The following is a 17,571-nucleotide window of genomic DNA, read 5'->3' as shown; positions in this document are numbered from 1 at the left end:
CAGTGCAATCCCAATCAAAACCCCACCACGATATTTTGTGGTTATCAATAAACTGACTCTAAAATTTATGAGGCAAAAGATCCCAAAAAACAAACTCAATACTGAAGAAGAAGAAAATCAAACAACTGTCACTATGTGACTTAAAGACTTATAGTAAAGCTCCAGTAATCAAGGTAGTGTAATTTTGGCAAGAGAACACACAAAAAGGTCAAACAGAACAGAGATCCCAGAAAAGTACCTATATAAATACAATCAATTGATCTCTGACATAGGAAAAGACAACATAATGGAGCAAAGATAGTCTTAAAAAAATACTATAACAAATGGATTTCAAAATGCAAAACAAATAATCTAGACACAGGCTTTAACACCTGAAATGAATCATAGATCTAAATGTAAAATGCAAAATTATAAAACTGCTTAATGTAAGAGTGAACCTAGATGATCATTGGTAAGGCAACGACTTCTTAGATATAACACCAAAGACATGATGCATGAGAAAATAATTGATAAACTGGACTTCATTAAAATTAAAAACTTTTGCTCTGTGAAAGACACCATCAAGAGAATGAGAAGTTACAAACTAGGAGAAAAACATCTTCAAAAGTCACACCTGATTAAAAAACTGTTATCCAAAATATACAGATCAGATCAGTCACTCAGTCGTGTCCGACTCTTTGCGACCCCATGAATCACAGCACACCAGGCCTCCCTGTCCATCACCAACTCCCAGCGTTCACTCAGACTCACGTCCATCGAGTCAGTGATGCCATCCAGCCATCTCATCCTCTGTCATCCCCTTCTCCTCCTGCCCCCAATCCCTCCCAGCATCAGAGTCTTTTCCAGTGAGTCAACTCTTCGCATGAGGTGGCCAAAGTACTGGAGTTTCAGCTTCAGCATCATTCCTTCCAAAGAAATCCCAGGGCTGATCTCCTTCAGAATGGACCAGTTGGATCTCCTTGCAGTCCAAGGGACTCTCAAGAGTCTTCTCCAACACCACAGTTCAAAAGCATCAATTTTTCAGCGCTCAGCCTTCTTCACAGTCCAACTCTCACATCCATACACGACCACAGGAAAAACCATAGCCTTGACTAGACGAACCTTTGTTGGCAGACTAATGTCTCTGTTTTTGAATATGCTATCTAGGTTGGTCGTAACTTTCCTTCCAAGGAGTAAGCGTCTTTTAATTTCATGGCTGCAGTCACCATCTGCAGTGATTTTGGAGCCCAGAAAAATACAAGGATCTCTTAAAGCTCAACAGTAATTAAAAAAAAAAAAACTTTAAAATGGGCAAAATACTTGGACACCTCATCAAAGAAGATATATAGATGGTAAATAAGAAGAAGAGTAATGTTCTACATCATATGTCACTAGAGACTATGACATTATATAGTCATAGAGATTATGACCATTCTATACCTATTAGAATGGCAAACTGAAGAACACTGACAACACAAAATGCTGGCAAAGATGTGAGAAGGAACTTTCATTCACTGCTGATGAGACTATAAAATAGCATAGCCACTTTGGAGGATAGTTTACAAAACTAAATATATTCTTATTATATGATCCAGCAAAAGCACTCCTTGGTATTTACCCAAAAGGAGTTGAAATCTTATGTCCAAACAAAAACTTGTACACAGATATTTATAGTAGCTTCATTATTTACTATCAAATCTTAAAAGCAACCAAGATGTCTTTTAGTAGGTAAATGGATAAATACACTGGTATATACAGACAATGGAATATCACTCAGTGTTACAAAGAAATAAGCTATAGAGCCCTAGGAAGACATGAAAGAACAATAAATGCATATTACTAAGTGAAAGAAGTCAATCTGAAAGGGTAACAAACTGTAAGATTTCAACCATATGACATTATGGAAAAGGTAAAACTGATGGAAATAGTAAAAAGATCAGTGGTTGTCAGGACTTAAGAGGGAAGGGAGAGCTGAATCAGTGAAACACGGGATTTTTAGGGGAGAGAAACTACTCTGGTGGATACATGTCATTCTATATATGTCAAAATCCATAGAATATACATCAAAAGTGAACCCTAAGGTAAACTGTAGATATGGGGTGATAATGATGTGTCAGTGTGGGATCATAAATTGTAACAAATATACGACTGTGGTTGCAGGATGTCTACAGCGGAGACTACACGTGGGGACAGGGAGTATATAGGAAATTTCTGTACCTTTCAGTTTTGCTATGGACCTAAAACACTCTAAAAATAAAGTTCATTCATTTTTTTAAATGGTTGAAGATGGCAAATTTTATGTTTTTTATATTTTATTACAATTTAAAATAATTTAAAAACAAAGATAATACATTTTTTAATGGGTAAAATATCCACTAAAGTTCAAAATAGACCAGTGGATCTTAACATATTAAGAAAAGTTCATTCCACGTTGTAACTAACCTTTACCATTTATCAAGTGTGTATTTGGTATAGCAGCCAAAGGGGAATACTGGTAACTACCTGAAAAGGCTCATAAAATACTTACTCCCTTTCCCAACCACATATACTTCAAATATGCAGAAGTAGATCTGAGAATCTGTCATCTATTAAACCAAAACTTTTAAGCAGATTCACAACACCACTCTAAATTCTTTGTTTTGGAAAACAGAGTTTTCATTTTTAAATGTGTTACTTACATTAACACATAATAGGTCTATTACTGTCACTGAGCAGGACCCTATGAGTCTTCCCAGGACAGTCTTCCTTTCCATGTCTTCTGCCTACCTCTTGTCTACAGAAAAACTGTAGCCAAAGAAGAAATTTAATCGGGCCGGGGGGGGGGGGGGGGGGGGGGGTTTGGAAATACAAAAGCAAAGTAGTCAAGCAAGAAAAAATAATAATAGTTCGGCCATTAAAAACGGTCAAGGACCTTCAGTTCCTCTTCAAGAGCTAGAGATAATATTCTGAGCTGTAGATAATATCCTTTGAGTGGTTTTGTAGCTCCTGAAACTCCCACCACGGGAGAAGTCAACATGATGACCAGAGTGTAGACATGACATAAGCGGCTCCATCTTGCACAATTCCAAAAACTGACATTTTTTTGTATATGTATACATTTTCTGTATACATTTTTTGCAGGACAAACTATTATTGTACAGAGGGCAAGTTATTTTACTGGAGCAGATGATATCTGAGGAAGATCAGTTTTTTGGAGTCTGAGTTCATGAAGTTTTTGGAGTGCTTTTGAGTGCAAGAAATTTTGAGGTAGTGTATAACAGAACTACAAAAAGGGGAGGCCCCCAATTCAGATTTAGAGTCAGGGCATCAGAGATTTGTCCTTGAGCTTATTAAAATCACCTTCCTCTCTCAGGAGTCCCTTCTCTATTACTACGCAGCGCCTAAAAACAGCCCGGTTCCCTGGTGGGCAAAAGAAACCAAAAACGAGGAAAGGGACTTAAGTGTCCAGGTGCCGCGCAGTGTGACCCAAGCAGGTTACGCCTGTAAAGAAGGAAAAGAAAAACCTTCTCACTCCCCACACCGGAGTCACAGGGCATCCATGGGCTTACCGGGTCTTGACGTTAGCAAGCCACGAAGACCCGCTAGCAATATCATTAAGCGGATCATAGCGTGACTTCTGGGCTTTTTTTTTTTTGAGAGGACACTAAACCCTTCGACCGTTGGCCTTCGGTGAGCCGCGTTCTCGCGAGACTACCTACGCAACAGCTGGGTACTCAGCGCCCCGCCCACCAGTCGCCCGAGGGGCGCGCCGGCTCTCCAGTCCTTGCGTTCTGGCCCCTGTTGCGCTCTTTGGCGGACAGCCCGCCCTTCTCGACGGCCCGATGCCCCCACCCCCAACCCCAGTTATCTGAAGGTTCCAGATCACCCCAGCCCTCTCCGTCGCGGTCATCGTCCTCCCACAAACCTTTTGCTTCTTGTGGATGGACCTAAAAGGACTAACATATTTATTGTCCGCTGTTTTGTTATCAGACACGACTTGCTGGATAAAAAGGATATAAAACTGTGCGCGCACACACACGAGTTACACATTCATATTTACTAAAATCGGGGTTTTTTAATTTTAAGAAGGGCAGATAAAAAAAAAAAAGAATTCCAAAAAAAGGGGGAAGTGACTAGGTTTTGGTATCGTCACAAAGCATCTGCCATGACACTTTCTATATCCACTGCCCAAATACACCTTGTAACCAGGCTGCGTCTACTTTCCATGTGGTTCACAGACCATTGGCTAAAATTCATATAATGGCCTGCCCTTGTTGAGTTAACTTCTGGATACAATGAATACTCAGGTAATGAAAGAGATGGACAAGATTCCTGCCCATAATTTCAGTACATATGTTCCAGTAGAAAATTCTACCCACATTCCACAACAGAGTATTCAAAATTTTCTAAATTTGTAGCTCGGGCTGCTGCCTCTTTTCCTCTCATCCCCTATGCTAGGACCACTTACGACTTCAGATCTTTCCTGAATGAAAATTGCCTTCTTACCTTGGACTGCAAGACCTCCTCCCTCCCAGACTCACTACCCAATCTCTACCTCTATGCACCATCTTTTAATTCTTTTCAAATCCCAAAGAACGAGTTGTCTCTCACATCAATTAACAGAATGGCAGGTACACAAACGAAAAGCTCCGGTGGTAACAGAAAATTCACTTGGAAAAACCCCACATGTAAACTCACAGTGGAAATGCGATTTTATGGACGCAAAGGCTTTCAACAAGGTTATTTCAGCCTGAAAAAGAACAGAATGAGCAGAAACATGGCAATAAAATCAGTTGGCCTCTCTATATGCATGGGGAGATTGGTTCCAGCACCCCCGGTGGATACCAAAATGCCCAGATGCTCAAGTCCCAAAATTGGCCCTCTGGTTTCCATCTCTGAAGATTCAACCAACCATGGATACTGAACTGGTTTGCCACTTGCGGTTAGTTGAATCCACGGATGCGAGCCTGCAGATACAGAGTGTCACAGTATTTTTATTGGGAATAAAAAAAATCACTGGTAAGTGAATCTGTGCAGTTCAAACCCACGTGGTTCAAGGGTCAACAGTAAACACTAACTTGCACCTCAACAGAAACAACCAATGCTATACAAACACTTCTTTTTGGGTGTCAGTTCAGTTCAGTCGCTCAGTCGTGTCCGACTCTTTGCGACCCCATGAATCGCAGCACGGCAGGCCTCCCTGTCCATCACCAACTCCCACAGTTCACCCAAACTCATGTCCATCGAGTCGGTGATGCCATCCAGCCATCTCATCCTCTGTCGTCCCCTTCTCCTCCTGCCCCCAATCCCTCCCAGCATCAGAGTCTTTTCCAATGAGTCAACTCTTCACATCAGGTGGCCAAAGTACTGGAGTTTCAGCTTCAACATCATTCCTTCCAAAGAAATCCCAGGGCTGATCTCCTTTAGAATGGACTGGTTGGATCTCCTTGCAGTCCAAGGGACTCTCAAGAGTCTTCTCCAACACCACATTTCAAAAGCATCAATTCTTTGGCGCTCAGCTTTCTTCACAGTCCAACTCTCACATCCATACATGACCACAGGAAAAACCAAAGCCTTGACTAGACGGACCTTTGTTGGCAAAGTAATGTCTCTGCTTTTGAATATGCTGTCGAGGTTGGTCATAACTTTCCTTCCAAGGAGTAAGCGTCTTTTAATTTCATGGCTGCAATCACCATCTACAGTGATTTTGGAGCCCAGAAAAATAAAGTCTGACACTGTTTCCACTGTTTCCCCATCTATTTCCCATGAAGCAATGGGACCAGATGCCATGATCTTAGTTTTTGGGTGTAGTTGAGCCAAAAGCTGGTTTCACCTCGCTTCACAGTATTAGAACTGTTATACTAAATGCTTTGACTTGTTAATTGGTGCTAAATATTTTGAATGAATTTTCAGTATCCCATTTGTTTTCCCCTCCTTACTCTTTCCTGTTTAAATCTTTTAAAAAGCAGACTTTATTCTTATTTATGTATATGGCTCTCTCTATAATGGAAGGCATGTCCTATCCAGAATTTATATGTCACATGATCTAATATGGTACCTGCAAGATAGTAGTTTCAGTAAACATTTATAGACTTTTATAAAATCTGTTCTGTGCTTAAGAAAACCTGGATTGTGCTTAACTATATAGTTAGTCGGAGAATGCAAATGGCAGCCCACTCCAGTATTCTTGCCTGGCAAATCCCATGGACTGAGGAGCCTGGTAGGCTGCAGTCCATTGGGTCGCTAAGAGTCGGACACGACTGAGCGACTTCACTTTTACTTTTCACTTTCATGCATTGGAGAAGGAAATGGCAACCCACTCCAGTGTTCTTGCCTGAAGAATCTCAGGGACAGCGGACCCTGGTGGGCTGCCGTCTATGGGGTTGCACAGAGTCGGACACGACTGAAGCGACTTAGCAGCATATAGTTAGTAGACCCAGGCATTTGCCTGACAGAAAGGGAAAATGTAGTATCTTGAACAACATAATAAGTCTGTGAACATAGCCATACAGTGACACCAAACTTACATATAATTTATCCTTGATTATTAAAACATCTTTAGCAGATGGCAAAGAATACCTTTAATATTTTCAAATTTTGAAGTGGCATCTATGACCAAGAAATTTTACAACTTTTAAAATAACAATCCAAGATAAATCAAGGACAAACCTACATGGAAAAAAAAAAGCATATAAAATATGTAAAAATGCATATAAAAGCAAAAGAAGTTCAGGCTGATCAAATAATCTTTTAGAATAGCTTATTCCCTCATGGTCCAGCAATTAAGACTGCATGCTTCCCCTGCAGGGGGCATGGGTTCAATCCCTGGTCAGAGGGCTAAGATTCTACCTGACCTGTGGTGCAGCCAGAAAAAAAAAAACAATCCTAAACATTCAAAGATCCAAGGAATTACTTAATCCTGAGAAAGTTTTAAGTTGCAGTGTTAATATTTACTAACTGTAAAATTTCAGTGATATGAACTACAATGGCAAAATTTGTGGAACTATATCAGTGACAAACACAAAACATTTTAGTTGTATATTAATTCATTCAGAGATTAAATTGAAGACTATTTGGGATTGTTTACAATTTTTATTATATATCTGATTGTTAACATAAAGTACCATCTTCAGAGGACTAAGATATGTGTCTTCTTCAAAACCAATCTGTTTTTCAAGGCTTTTTCAAACCAAAAGCCTTTGTTCACAATTTGCCAGAAGTCTTGAAAATTAGTAAGATAGTATCTATAAACATTTGACTAGTAGTTTTATCTAAAACTAGTATGTTTTAATGAATAAGGTTATAAATAGCTGAGTATTTAAGAAGTTAATGGACAACACAAATCAGAATTTCAAGTATTTTATTTATTGTAAATCTTATGTTTGTATGTATATATATATATATACACAAACCAAAAATTTTTTAAAAAACTAAAGAAATTCAGTTAATAAACTTATTAATAAACTTTATTATGAAAGGTTGTGAAAAAATTTTAGGTGCTTAAATTTTCATCATTCATACCATTTCTTCCATAGTAAAAATTCACTTTTTATCACAGCTGAGACAACAATTCGCAGATACCACTAGTTTTCTTGCACTTATCTAAAAACACTTCTCTTTATTTCTCCAGCCTAATTTCTTGAAAAATATTAGAATCAACAGAGACATTATCAAGCACACCTTAGTAAATGTAAACATTCAAAAGTATATTAATAGCAATCTTTGAAGTTTCAGATTTTGGACTTAAAGTGCTCATGAGATTCTCAAGTGGTTTTATGATAGCTCAATTGATTGAAGATATTATAATTGCTCCTGCTTTTTATTACAGCTATGAATCAACAGCATATCTGATTAGTTCTATTAAATACTTCGTACCTTAAAGTTTATAATTTATTTAAAATGATGCTACTGTAAAAGGATGCTGTGTTTTAACATGATTCACAATAGAAATTCTATTTTTAAATTAACTTGGCTAATATTCATTATCCATAGATAGATCCATGGAATCCATTGTCCATAGAATCCATAGAAGCATTTATCCATAGAATGTTCATAAAAATGGAAGATAACAACTGTGTGTATGTATACACATACACACTTTTAGTGTGTTTTTGTACTTTTTAAATAGTATTATGATATCTTAATTGTGTATTTTGTGCATTCTTCTGAATAGAGTATTCCTTTATTCATGTAATGAATGAGATACACAAAATTCTAATGTATGATGATTATTAGTCTGTGCAAGATTAAAAATATTAATTGGCAGCTAATTAGTTTTCACAGGTATTAGATTATTACATGTTCAACAAGAAACTACACTAATGATAACTAAGGTCAAAATTCAGAGTTACATTTAAGCACATAATGACAAAACTTGAAACAATACAGTTAATTTGAAAATCATTATAATAACATGTTCAAAATAACATAATTCATGTCAGGTACATTAACCTCACAGATGACTGAATAAAATGTATTCAGTAATGGAAATGAAAATGTTATTCTGAATTCCCTGGCTTTACTGCATTTCTTCTATTTCTCATTTCCCACTACTCAAGTTCTGTTTTTCTGTATTAATAAAGTCTGTTTTGTGGTATTTTGTTTTCATTCATAATTGCAGCAGGAAGAAAGGCTTTTCAAGAAAATATCAGGAAAAAAAAAAGTATTAGCTCAGTTCCCTGAAGATGTCTGCAAAATGAAAGGCTAAAAAAAAAAAATCAAGTGAGGGAACTATATAAAGGAGGTGGAGGCGGAGGAGCAGGACGAGCTGGAACTAAATTTCCCTGAAATGATTCTTTGGGCTGTGGTGGAGGTGGCCTGTGAAGAGGTAAAAAAGACAGTTAATCATATGTCTCAACTGAATGAAATAAAGCTACATTCATAACGCCATTCTTAAAACCATCACTGAATTTTGCCTGGTGAGCATCTGTTTCACAATTTATATATTCTTCTCCTGATGTTCACTTGGATTTCAGTGCATTCTTATTGCATAATAAAGATTATACTGGAGGACACTACTCAGTGTGCAATTCAATCATAATTTGAAGGACTTTTGGGGGGGTAGGGAGGGGTAAGAAGTATTTTATGCAATGTTTATAATAAAATCTTCTCCTTTCTTGTTGATGCTAAGCCCATACATTGAGTCCTTCATTTTTCTTGTGCTTTTCAGTTCTAGAATTTCCATTTGATTTATTTTTTTAGGTTTTTAAGTTCAGTACATCTAGTTCTGTGTGAAATTCTCAAACTTGACTATTAATTCTGTGATATGATCATCATAGCTACTTTAAAGTCTGTACCTAATAAACTCTATTAACTGGATACCCTCTGAGTACATTTTCTTGGTTTTAGTCACATTTTCTTTTCTTGTATGTCTAGCTTTGTAAATTGAGATAGTGAAAGTGAAAGTTGCTCAGTCATATCCAACTCTTTGCAACCCATGGACTATAGAGTCCATGGAATTCTCCAGGCCAGAATCCTGGAGTGGGTAGCCTTTCTCTTCTCCAGGGGATCTTCCCAACCCAGGGATCGAACCCAGGTCTCCTGCATTGCAGGCTGATTCTTTACCAGCTGAGCCACCAGGGAAGGCCAAGAATACTGGAATGGGTAGCCCATCCCTTCTCCAGTGGATCTTCATGACCCAGGAATCAAACCAGCGTCTCCTGCACTGCAGGATTCTTTACCAATTAAGCTATTTTAAATTGGAGGCAAACAGTGAAAGAAAACAACCAAACCTGTAGGAAATAAGTCGAGGGTCTGATTCACCCTTGCCCCTGGGTCCCAACACAAAGCCTGGGATATTTGCTAGGGTACCATCTCCCTGGCAGGGCTCCAGTTTTTGTCCTCTCAGCCCTAGTTTGTTGAAAGCTCTCCTCAGCTTTCTATCCTCGCCCATGCAGAATAGGTAGACACAATCTAGGACAGAAAAATGGTCCCCACAGCTGAGGTCATCCTCAGCTGTGGAATACCTTCCTCTCCTGGACCTTAAAAAATAATCCTTCATTTCTTTAGTAGTTTTCTGATGCCTTCATATTTTCTTATATTGTCTAGCTTTTCTAGCTGTTCCTAATGGGAGGTCTAGTCAAACCTATGTGATTCGCCATTGCTGGTTATTATAAAGGTCCTTGCTTCTGAATCTTATGGATACCAGAGGCTACAGCAGCTGTTCAGTGTCTTGTTGGGGCCTCTTTAAAATTTCATTCTGACACTTCATTAATATGACAAAAATAAAACCTCTTAAAAACTTTTCTGCAAACTGTGCTTTATCTATACTGTTGGCAATAAATACCATGTCTTAAATTACATTAAAATACAAGGGAACTATTGAAACATTAACCCTGGGTTCTATCCTGGTCAAGTAATCTAAGTGAATTCACTTCAGACCTTGATGGGTACTGCTGAGGCTGCCTGGCTCCGTAAGTTGGTACTGGAAATCTGTTTGTTTGTACAGGCTAAAAAGAAAAAAAAAAGTTATTACCACAATGCACTCATCAATATATTTTCTATATAGGTTATTTTCCACATAAAAATAATCTATTTAAAAATCAATGAATAGATGACTTATAATCTTAACATTTAAAATATTTTGCGTATTCAACATATCTTTGCTACTGAGTGTGGAATATTTAATCCTTTTAAGCTATAGTTTTTAAATTCAATAATAACAAAGTATTATCTTGGCCCTGATCAACTCCATTAGTTAAAAGGTAACATATTAATATTTCCTAGGTCAATATATTTTAAATAAAACCTTCCAAAAATGTATTGCCAAACGTATACAGTACCTAACTAGTACTGTAAATACCATTAATTTTCAAATACCCTTGATTTCGATGTGGAAAACAGGGAACTTTTGTGCACTGTTGCTGTGAATATAAATTGGTACAGCTACCATAGAAAACAGTATGGAGGTTCCTCAAAATATTAAAAACATGACTACCATATGATCCAGTAATTCTACTTCTGAGTATTTACCCAAAGAAAATGGAACACTGACTTGTATAATTATCTGCACCCCATGTTCATTGCAGCATTAATTATGATAGCCAATATATGGAAGAGTCTAAGGGTCCATCTGTGGCAAACACATGTACATATGCACGAATATTATTCAACCACCAAACAAAACGCCATCTTGCCATTTGTGACAACATGGATGGACTACACGCATTCAAGCTAAGTGAAATGAGTCAGACAGAGAAGGACAAATATTGTATGATCTCACTTATATGTGGACTCTAAAAATAAACAAAAAAACCCAAATGCTTAGATACAGAGAATAGATTGGGACGACAGAGGGCAGAGAGGGAAATGGGTAAAAACAGATGAAGGTGGTTAAAGATAATAATTTCCAGTTATAAAATAAGTCATAGGGATGTAAGGTACACCATGGTGACTACAGGTAATAATACTTCATTGCATATTTGAAAACTGCTAAGCGTGTAAACCTTAAAAGTTCTCATCACAAGGGGAAAAAATGTGTAACTTACTGTGGTGCTCATTTCATACTGTGTACAAATATTGAACCACGTTGTACACCTGAAACTTATATAACGTGATATGTCTGAAAGTGAAAGTGAAAGGCACTCAGTTGTGTTCAACCCTTTGCAACCCCCTGGACTATACAGTCCATGGAATTCTCCAGGCCAGAATACTAGAGTGGGTAGGGATCGCACAGAGTCGGACACGACTGAAGCAACTTAGCAGCAGCAGCAGCAGCAGCCTTTCCCTTCTCCAGGGGATGTTCCCAACCCAAGGATCAAACCCAGGTCTCCTGCATTGCAGGCAGATTCTTTATCAGCTGAGCCACAAAGGAAGCCTGTGATATGTCTATTTAATCTCAATTTTTAAAAAGTAGAACAGCAGGGTCATCGGGCATGGGGAATTACTGCTTCACGGGTTCAGAGTTTCTGTCTGGGGTAAAGAAAAAGTTTCAGAAATAGCAGTGATGATTACACAACACTGTGTATGTAATTAATGCCACTGAATTGTATATTTAAAAATGGTCAAAATGGCAACTTTTATCACATGTATATTTTACCACAATAGAAAAGGGAAAAAAAATGTCAAAGACAAAAAATTATATACTACATAATTTCTAACTTGTATATGTAGGGACTGTGTGATCATCCTATATATGTAGAAATATGGAAAAATCCCCAAGACTTATGGTTAAGGGAAAAGAGCATAACAATTTGTTTCTTTTTTATATAAGGAAAGGGAGAAGAACAGGGAGATTCCATACATATCCTTCCATTTTAGAAGGATATCTAATCATTTAACCTCCTTGTAATTGGAAAGACTTTAAAAGTTTGACAGTTCCAAATGCTGCCAAAATTTACTTTGACAGGAATGCTCATACACCACTGACAATGCAATCACCCAATGGTATAATCCTTTTGGAAAACAATTTGACATTTTCAAGTAAATATTCAAATATCTTTCAACCCAGCAATTTAACTTTGGTATATCCCTATATCAGATGTACCAAATTCTCTAACAGAATATAGACATTCTCTAATAGAATTTTCTGTAATGATGGAAACATTCTATGCCTATGGTGCCCCTACAACAGTGGCCACAGGTGATCTATTGAGCATCTAAAATGTCAGTGAGGAATAGAATTCTTAATTTTATTTAATATAACATAAAATTTAAATAGCCACATGTGGATAGCAACCACTATACAAGTACCACCCTAGAACTCACACATATGCATGAGTAACATACAGAATGCTCATCTCAGCTTTATTTGTAACAATGAACAATTGGAAACTGGTAAAAGAAAAATGGATTTTTAAACTGTGTGGAGTTTATGTAATATAATATCAACAGTGAAAATGAATGCATTAGAGCTACATCTACTGATAGAGATAAACCACAAAGCAATGTTAAGGGGGAAAAGCATGATGCAGATACATATGTAAGACAGCAAACACAACATTATATAACGTTTAAAAGCAGATAAAGCAATATTTTGTTATTTCTTAGGGATATATGCATGTTAGAAAAAGTATATTATTATCCCAGTACTCCCTAATACACTCCAAAGGACAGTGATTGCTGGTCCCATTGCTGAGACAACTAGACAAGATTCCAGGAGCTCAGCCCCAGATCTTTAGTTAGATGCCCTGGGGAAGCCAGGTATTGAAAACAGAAAGATAGCAGACATAGGAAAAAAGAGTGACAGCATAAAACCCAGGTCATTTTCTAGGCTTGGTTTCAAGGCAAGACATTCTCAATGTCTAGTTTTCCTCCCATCTCCTCTAAGCCAGGGACCCTAGTGCTATTCCATTAACTAACCCAGCGGCCATCTGCAGACCACACTCCTAAATTCTTTGGAAAATATCTATGTTTATTCCTATGTGTGCATGCTCAGTCACTCAGTTGTGTCCAACTCCTTGCAATCCCACGGACTGTAACCCTCCAGGCTCTCCAGGCAAGAATACTGAGTGGGCTGCCATCTCCTACTCCAGGAGATCTTCCTGACCCAGGGATCAAACCCAACTCTGCTGTGTCTCCTGCACTGGCAGGCAGATTCTTTACCACTGCACCACCTGGGATATTATGTAACAATTTTTTAAGCTTTAAAAATGTGATGTGCTGCACTCAGTTGCTCAGTCATGTCCGACTCTGCAACCCCATGGAATGTAGCCGGCCAGGCTCCTCTATCCATGGAGATTCTCCAGGCAAGAATACTGGAGTGGGTTGCCATGCCCTCCTCAAGGGATCTTCCCAACCCAGGGATTAAACGCATGTCTCCCGCATTGCAAGCAGATTTTTTACCAGCTGAGCTACCAGGGAAGCCCTAAAAGTGTGGTACCATAATATAATAGAGGAAAAGAATTTTTCATTTAAACTTACAACGTTTCTGGGAGGAATCACTGAAGAAACAGGTCTAGGAACACTCGCTGGCTGTCTAGAATCTTTTGCTTGATTTTTGCCACCTGATCTGAAAGATACAAATACTTTTGAGCTAAATTAAGATTAAGACATTTCTACATGACATAGCATTAATATACAGACTTGTATTTTCCCAAATACAGAAGAATGATACTGGTAGTGGTGGTGGATAAGATCATGATGACAGCTAAAATTCATATGGCATTTTTAACAGTTCTCACCCAGTTTTAATCCTTAGAGTACTAGAAAGTTTTATTAATCTCATTTTACAATTAAATAAACTGAAATACTAAGAAATAATTTAGACAATCAGGCCAGTGTTCTCAAACTCCTCAAGTCTTCCTGAAATCAGAGACTAGTAAAATAATATTCTTAGGTCTAAAGTAGTCACTCTGAATATTAGGAAGTCCAAGAGAAGCAAAACAAGCTGGCTGGAAAGATGTCACATAAGAGTTAGACATTGCCAAAAGGATAGTAAGTAAGCTATGTACAGGAGACAGCTATTGCTATGAAACTAAAATTTCAGAGATGCAGACTGGGGAATTATCTACATGGATTGGTCAGTGTGAAGTGTGAAAGAAAGTTAAGAGAAAGAAAGGATAGAAAGATAAATCTGGGGAAGTCCCTGGCAATCCAGTGGTTAGGACTTGGTGCGTTCATTGCCAGGGGCCCAGGTTCAATCCCTGCTTAGAGAATCAAGATCCTGCCAAACCACTCAGTGTGCTAAAAAAAAAGGGGGTAGAGGCTTATGTCTCAATAAACTATATTTTAAAAACAAAAAGAAATCTATATCTGTTTTAGAACACATTAAAAAAATAAAGTTAACATGAGGATTCTCTAGGAAAATATTATGCAGTTTTTAAGTGAGGTAAGTGAGAAATAGGGCAATGAAGTAAAAGTGAGCATTCCAGGCAAGATATGAACATTTTGGAAACATTACAATAATAAAAACTAGCTATTAAATAACTGCATTGTGCTATGGGTTTTATTTGTTAATATTTCCTTATTTAATCTTCACATGAAGCCCTCCAGAGATAGGTAATATTATTATTCTCATTCTAGAGGATGTAAACCAAGGCTTAGATACTTACTATTTCTGTTCATAATTCTAGCAAATGATAGCTTTGCTAGAACTTGCACCTAGGTCTGACTACAAGGTCCACGCTAACACATGCTACATTCCAATGCCAACGTATTAGAAATGATTGGTGAGAGACAGCAGTACAAGAGTCCAACATGTAGACTAGAAATGTCAGGTGTCTGAATTATGACAACCCTTTCTTCCATCAAAGATTATTTCTTAAAAGCTGATGATACATAAAATCTGTTTTCAAAACAGACTTGAAGAATACTTCTAGGAGAACTGATACTGGAAATAGACAGGAAGGAAAAATTTTAATGGCATGCAAATCAGAAGTTGCAGTCCCAAATTCTACTTACCCCACTACCAGAAATCAAAGTCAAGTAAAATGAAGCCTAGGGGCCATTTTCAGTAGTATACAGGTTGGTGTCATCATAAGCCTTTTCCCTCACCATTATAAGAGGTGGCTGAGTCACCACTTACCCTTTAATTCCTGCTCATCATGCCAAGGAATACAGAGATAAACTAGAATGCTAGTTTTAAACTATCTTCTATGATATGATTATCATCATACATAATTAAATTACTTAGAATTTAAAAGAAAAATAATCTAAGTACTCATTTGTCTGTGATCTCTTCCTTCTGCAGCAGCTTTTCCGTAGCTGGTCTCTCTTAATGAAGACAAAAACAGCCAATACAGTAAGAGGAAGAATTAGGAAGAAGAATACCAGGAGTCCGTCCCTCAAGGCAGCATTGTTTTCTAGAGAGAAGGAGTTTATATTAATGATAATTAAATTAGAAGTTAACTTGTATTAACTAAAATATACTAGATGATGATATATTTTACATTCATTTTCACATTGTTCAAAAGTCACACTGATTTTCAACTGAAAAATACTGAAAAGTTTTATTGACTCCTCCTGCTTACCCACTTCATTTCTGCCTTCCTAAAGGTAACCACTTTTATTAATTTCTTCTATAATATTACAGTGTTTCTTCATGCAAAGATAAGCAAGAACAAAATATGTTTTATTGCAAACCTTTCTTACACAAAAGGTAGCATGACATAAATGCCATTACACGTGTTATTTTTTCACTTAGCCATACTATGTATCTTCCCAAACCATACACAGAGCACCACCTCTTTTTCTGTATAGCTATACAAAACTCCATTGCAAGGATGCCCTATAGTTTATTCAGTCAGTGAGTACCCACTAATACTTTCATTTTTCCAATCTTTGCTATTACAAAAACATATTACAATGAATAGCCTTGTATACATGTCATATCACATAGATGTACCTATAGAATAAATTCCCAAAAGTAGAACTGACGTATCAGAGGGTAAATGCACTTGTTGTTTTTTAAAGGCGTTATCAACTTGTCTACCACAGTGGTAGTTACAAGTTAGCACACCATATATCCAAACAAAACTATAATTCAAAAAGGTACCTGCACCCCTATATTCTTAACAGCTTTATTCACAACAGCCAAGACATGGAAACAACCTAAACGTTCACTGACAGATGAATGGATAAGTAAGATGTGTACTTAAAAACCATGGAATACAACTTAGCTATAAAACAGAATGAAATAATGCCATTTGCAGCAACCTGGATGGACCTAGAGATTATCACACTAAGTGAAGTAAGTCAGAAAGAGAAAGTCAAATACCATATGGTATCACTTATATGTGGAAACTAAAATATAACAGAAATGAACTTATCTACAAAACAGAAAGAGACTCACTCACAGACACAAAGAACAGACTTCTGGTTGCCAAGAGGGATAGGAGGAGGGGGAGGAATGGATTGGGAGTTTGGGATTAGCAGATGCAAGCTATTATATATACACTGAATAAACAAGGTCCTTCTATATAACACCAATACTTTGGCCACCTGATGCAAAGAGCTGACTAATTAGAAAAGACCCTGACACTGGGAAAGACTGAGGCAGGAGGAGAAGGGGACGACAGAGGAAGATGGTTTGGTGGCATCACCAACTCAATAGACATGAGTTTGAGCAAGCTCCAGGAGCTGGTGATGGACAGGGAAGCCTGGCATGCTGCAGACCATGGGGTTACAACAAGTCGGACACAACTGAGCGACTGAACTGAACTATAACACAGGAAACTATATTCAATATCCTGTGATAAATTACAATGGAAAAGAACATAAAAAGAATGCATGTATTTATATATGTATAAGTGAATCACTTTGTTGTATAGCAGAAATTAACACAACATTGTAAATCAACTATATTTCAATAAAATAAATTTTCTTAAAAAGTTAGCATGCTAGCCAGCAATGCACAAGAATTCCTCACAACCTCACCCATAGAGTCAAACTACTGCATTTTTGCCAAACTCGCAGGTGAAAACTTATATGATTTTAATTTGGATTTCTCTTTTTGTACCATGATTTATACTGTATTTCTTTTTCTTCTCAGTTTCTAAAAGTCATGTATCTATTAGGGAGAAAAGTTTTGTCTATGATAAATTGGCAATATTTTTCCCATTTTGTCATTTGTCTTATGGTACAATGCTTTTCTTCATGCATAATTTTATTATTCCAAGGTAGCTAAATTTATCAATCTTATTTTTTGTGGCTTATGGATTTTAAGTCTTATAATTT

At 37.3% G+C, this 17,571-nt stretch overlaps 2 protein-coding genes across 13 annotated transcripts in view; both read right to left on the bottom strand.

Annotated features, from left to right (window-relative positions):
• The window catches only part of ADAM32 (ADAM metallopeptidase domain 32), a 180,539-nt gene extending 176,889 nt beyond the window's left edge, over positions 1-3,650 (bottom strand). For all 11 annotated transcript variants that reach the window (XR_015156223.1, XR_015156224.1, XR_015156225.1 and 8 more), the window contains exon 1: positions 3,528-3,650. Coding sequence is in view for 4 of the 11 variants with exons in the window: in XM_086380389.1 (XP_086236515.1) it covers positions 3,528-3,585 (58 nt within the window). In the remaining 7 variants the exon portion in view is untranslated. The remainder of the gene's footprint in view (positions 1-3,527) is intronic.
• Positions 3,651-7,301: 3,651 nt separating this feature from the next.
• ADAM9 (ADAM metallopeptidase domain 9) overlaps positions 7,302-17,571 on the bottom strand; it is a 92,761-nt gene continuing 82,491 nt past the window's right edge. For both annotated transcript variants that reach the window (XM_086380378.1, XM_086380380.1), the window contains 4 exons: positions 15,557-15,698; positions 13,819-13,906; positions 10,339-10,406; positions 7,302-8,775 (listed from right to left, as the gene is read on the bottom strand). In XM_086380378.1, the coding sequence (XP_086236504.1) occupies positions 8,676-8,775; positions 10,339-10,406; positions 13,819-13,906; positions 15,557-15,698 (398 nt within the window). In that variant the 3' untranslated portion in view covers positions 7,302-8,675. The remainder of the gene's footprint in view (positions 8,776-10,338; positions 10,407-13,818; positions 13,907-15,556; positions 15,699-17,571) is intronic.

The sequence above is a fragment of the Bos grunniens genome, chromosome 27 (assembly GCF_055505025.1).
Source record: "Bos grunniens cultivar Pamir isolate PY7600 chromosome 27, Bosgru_T2T1.0, whole genome shotgun sequence".
In the NCBI taxonomy this organism is placed as follows: Eukaryota; Metazoa; Chordata; class Mammalia; order Artiodactyla; family Bovidae; genus Bos; species Bos grunniens.
This window is presented reverse-complemented; position numbering and strand designations above follow the sequence as displayed.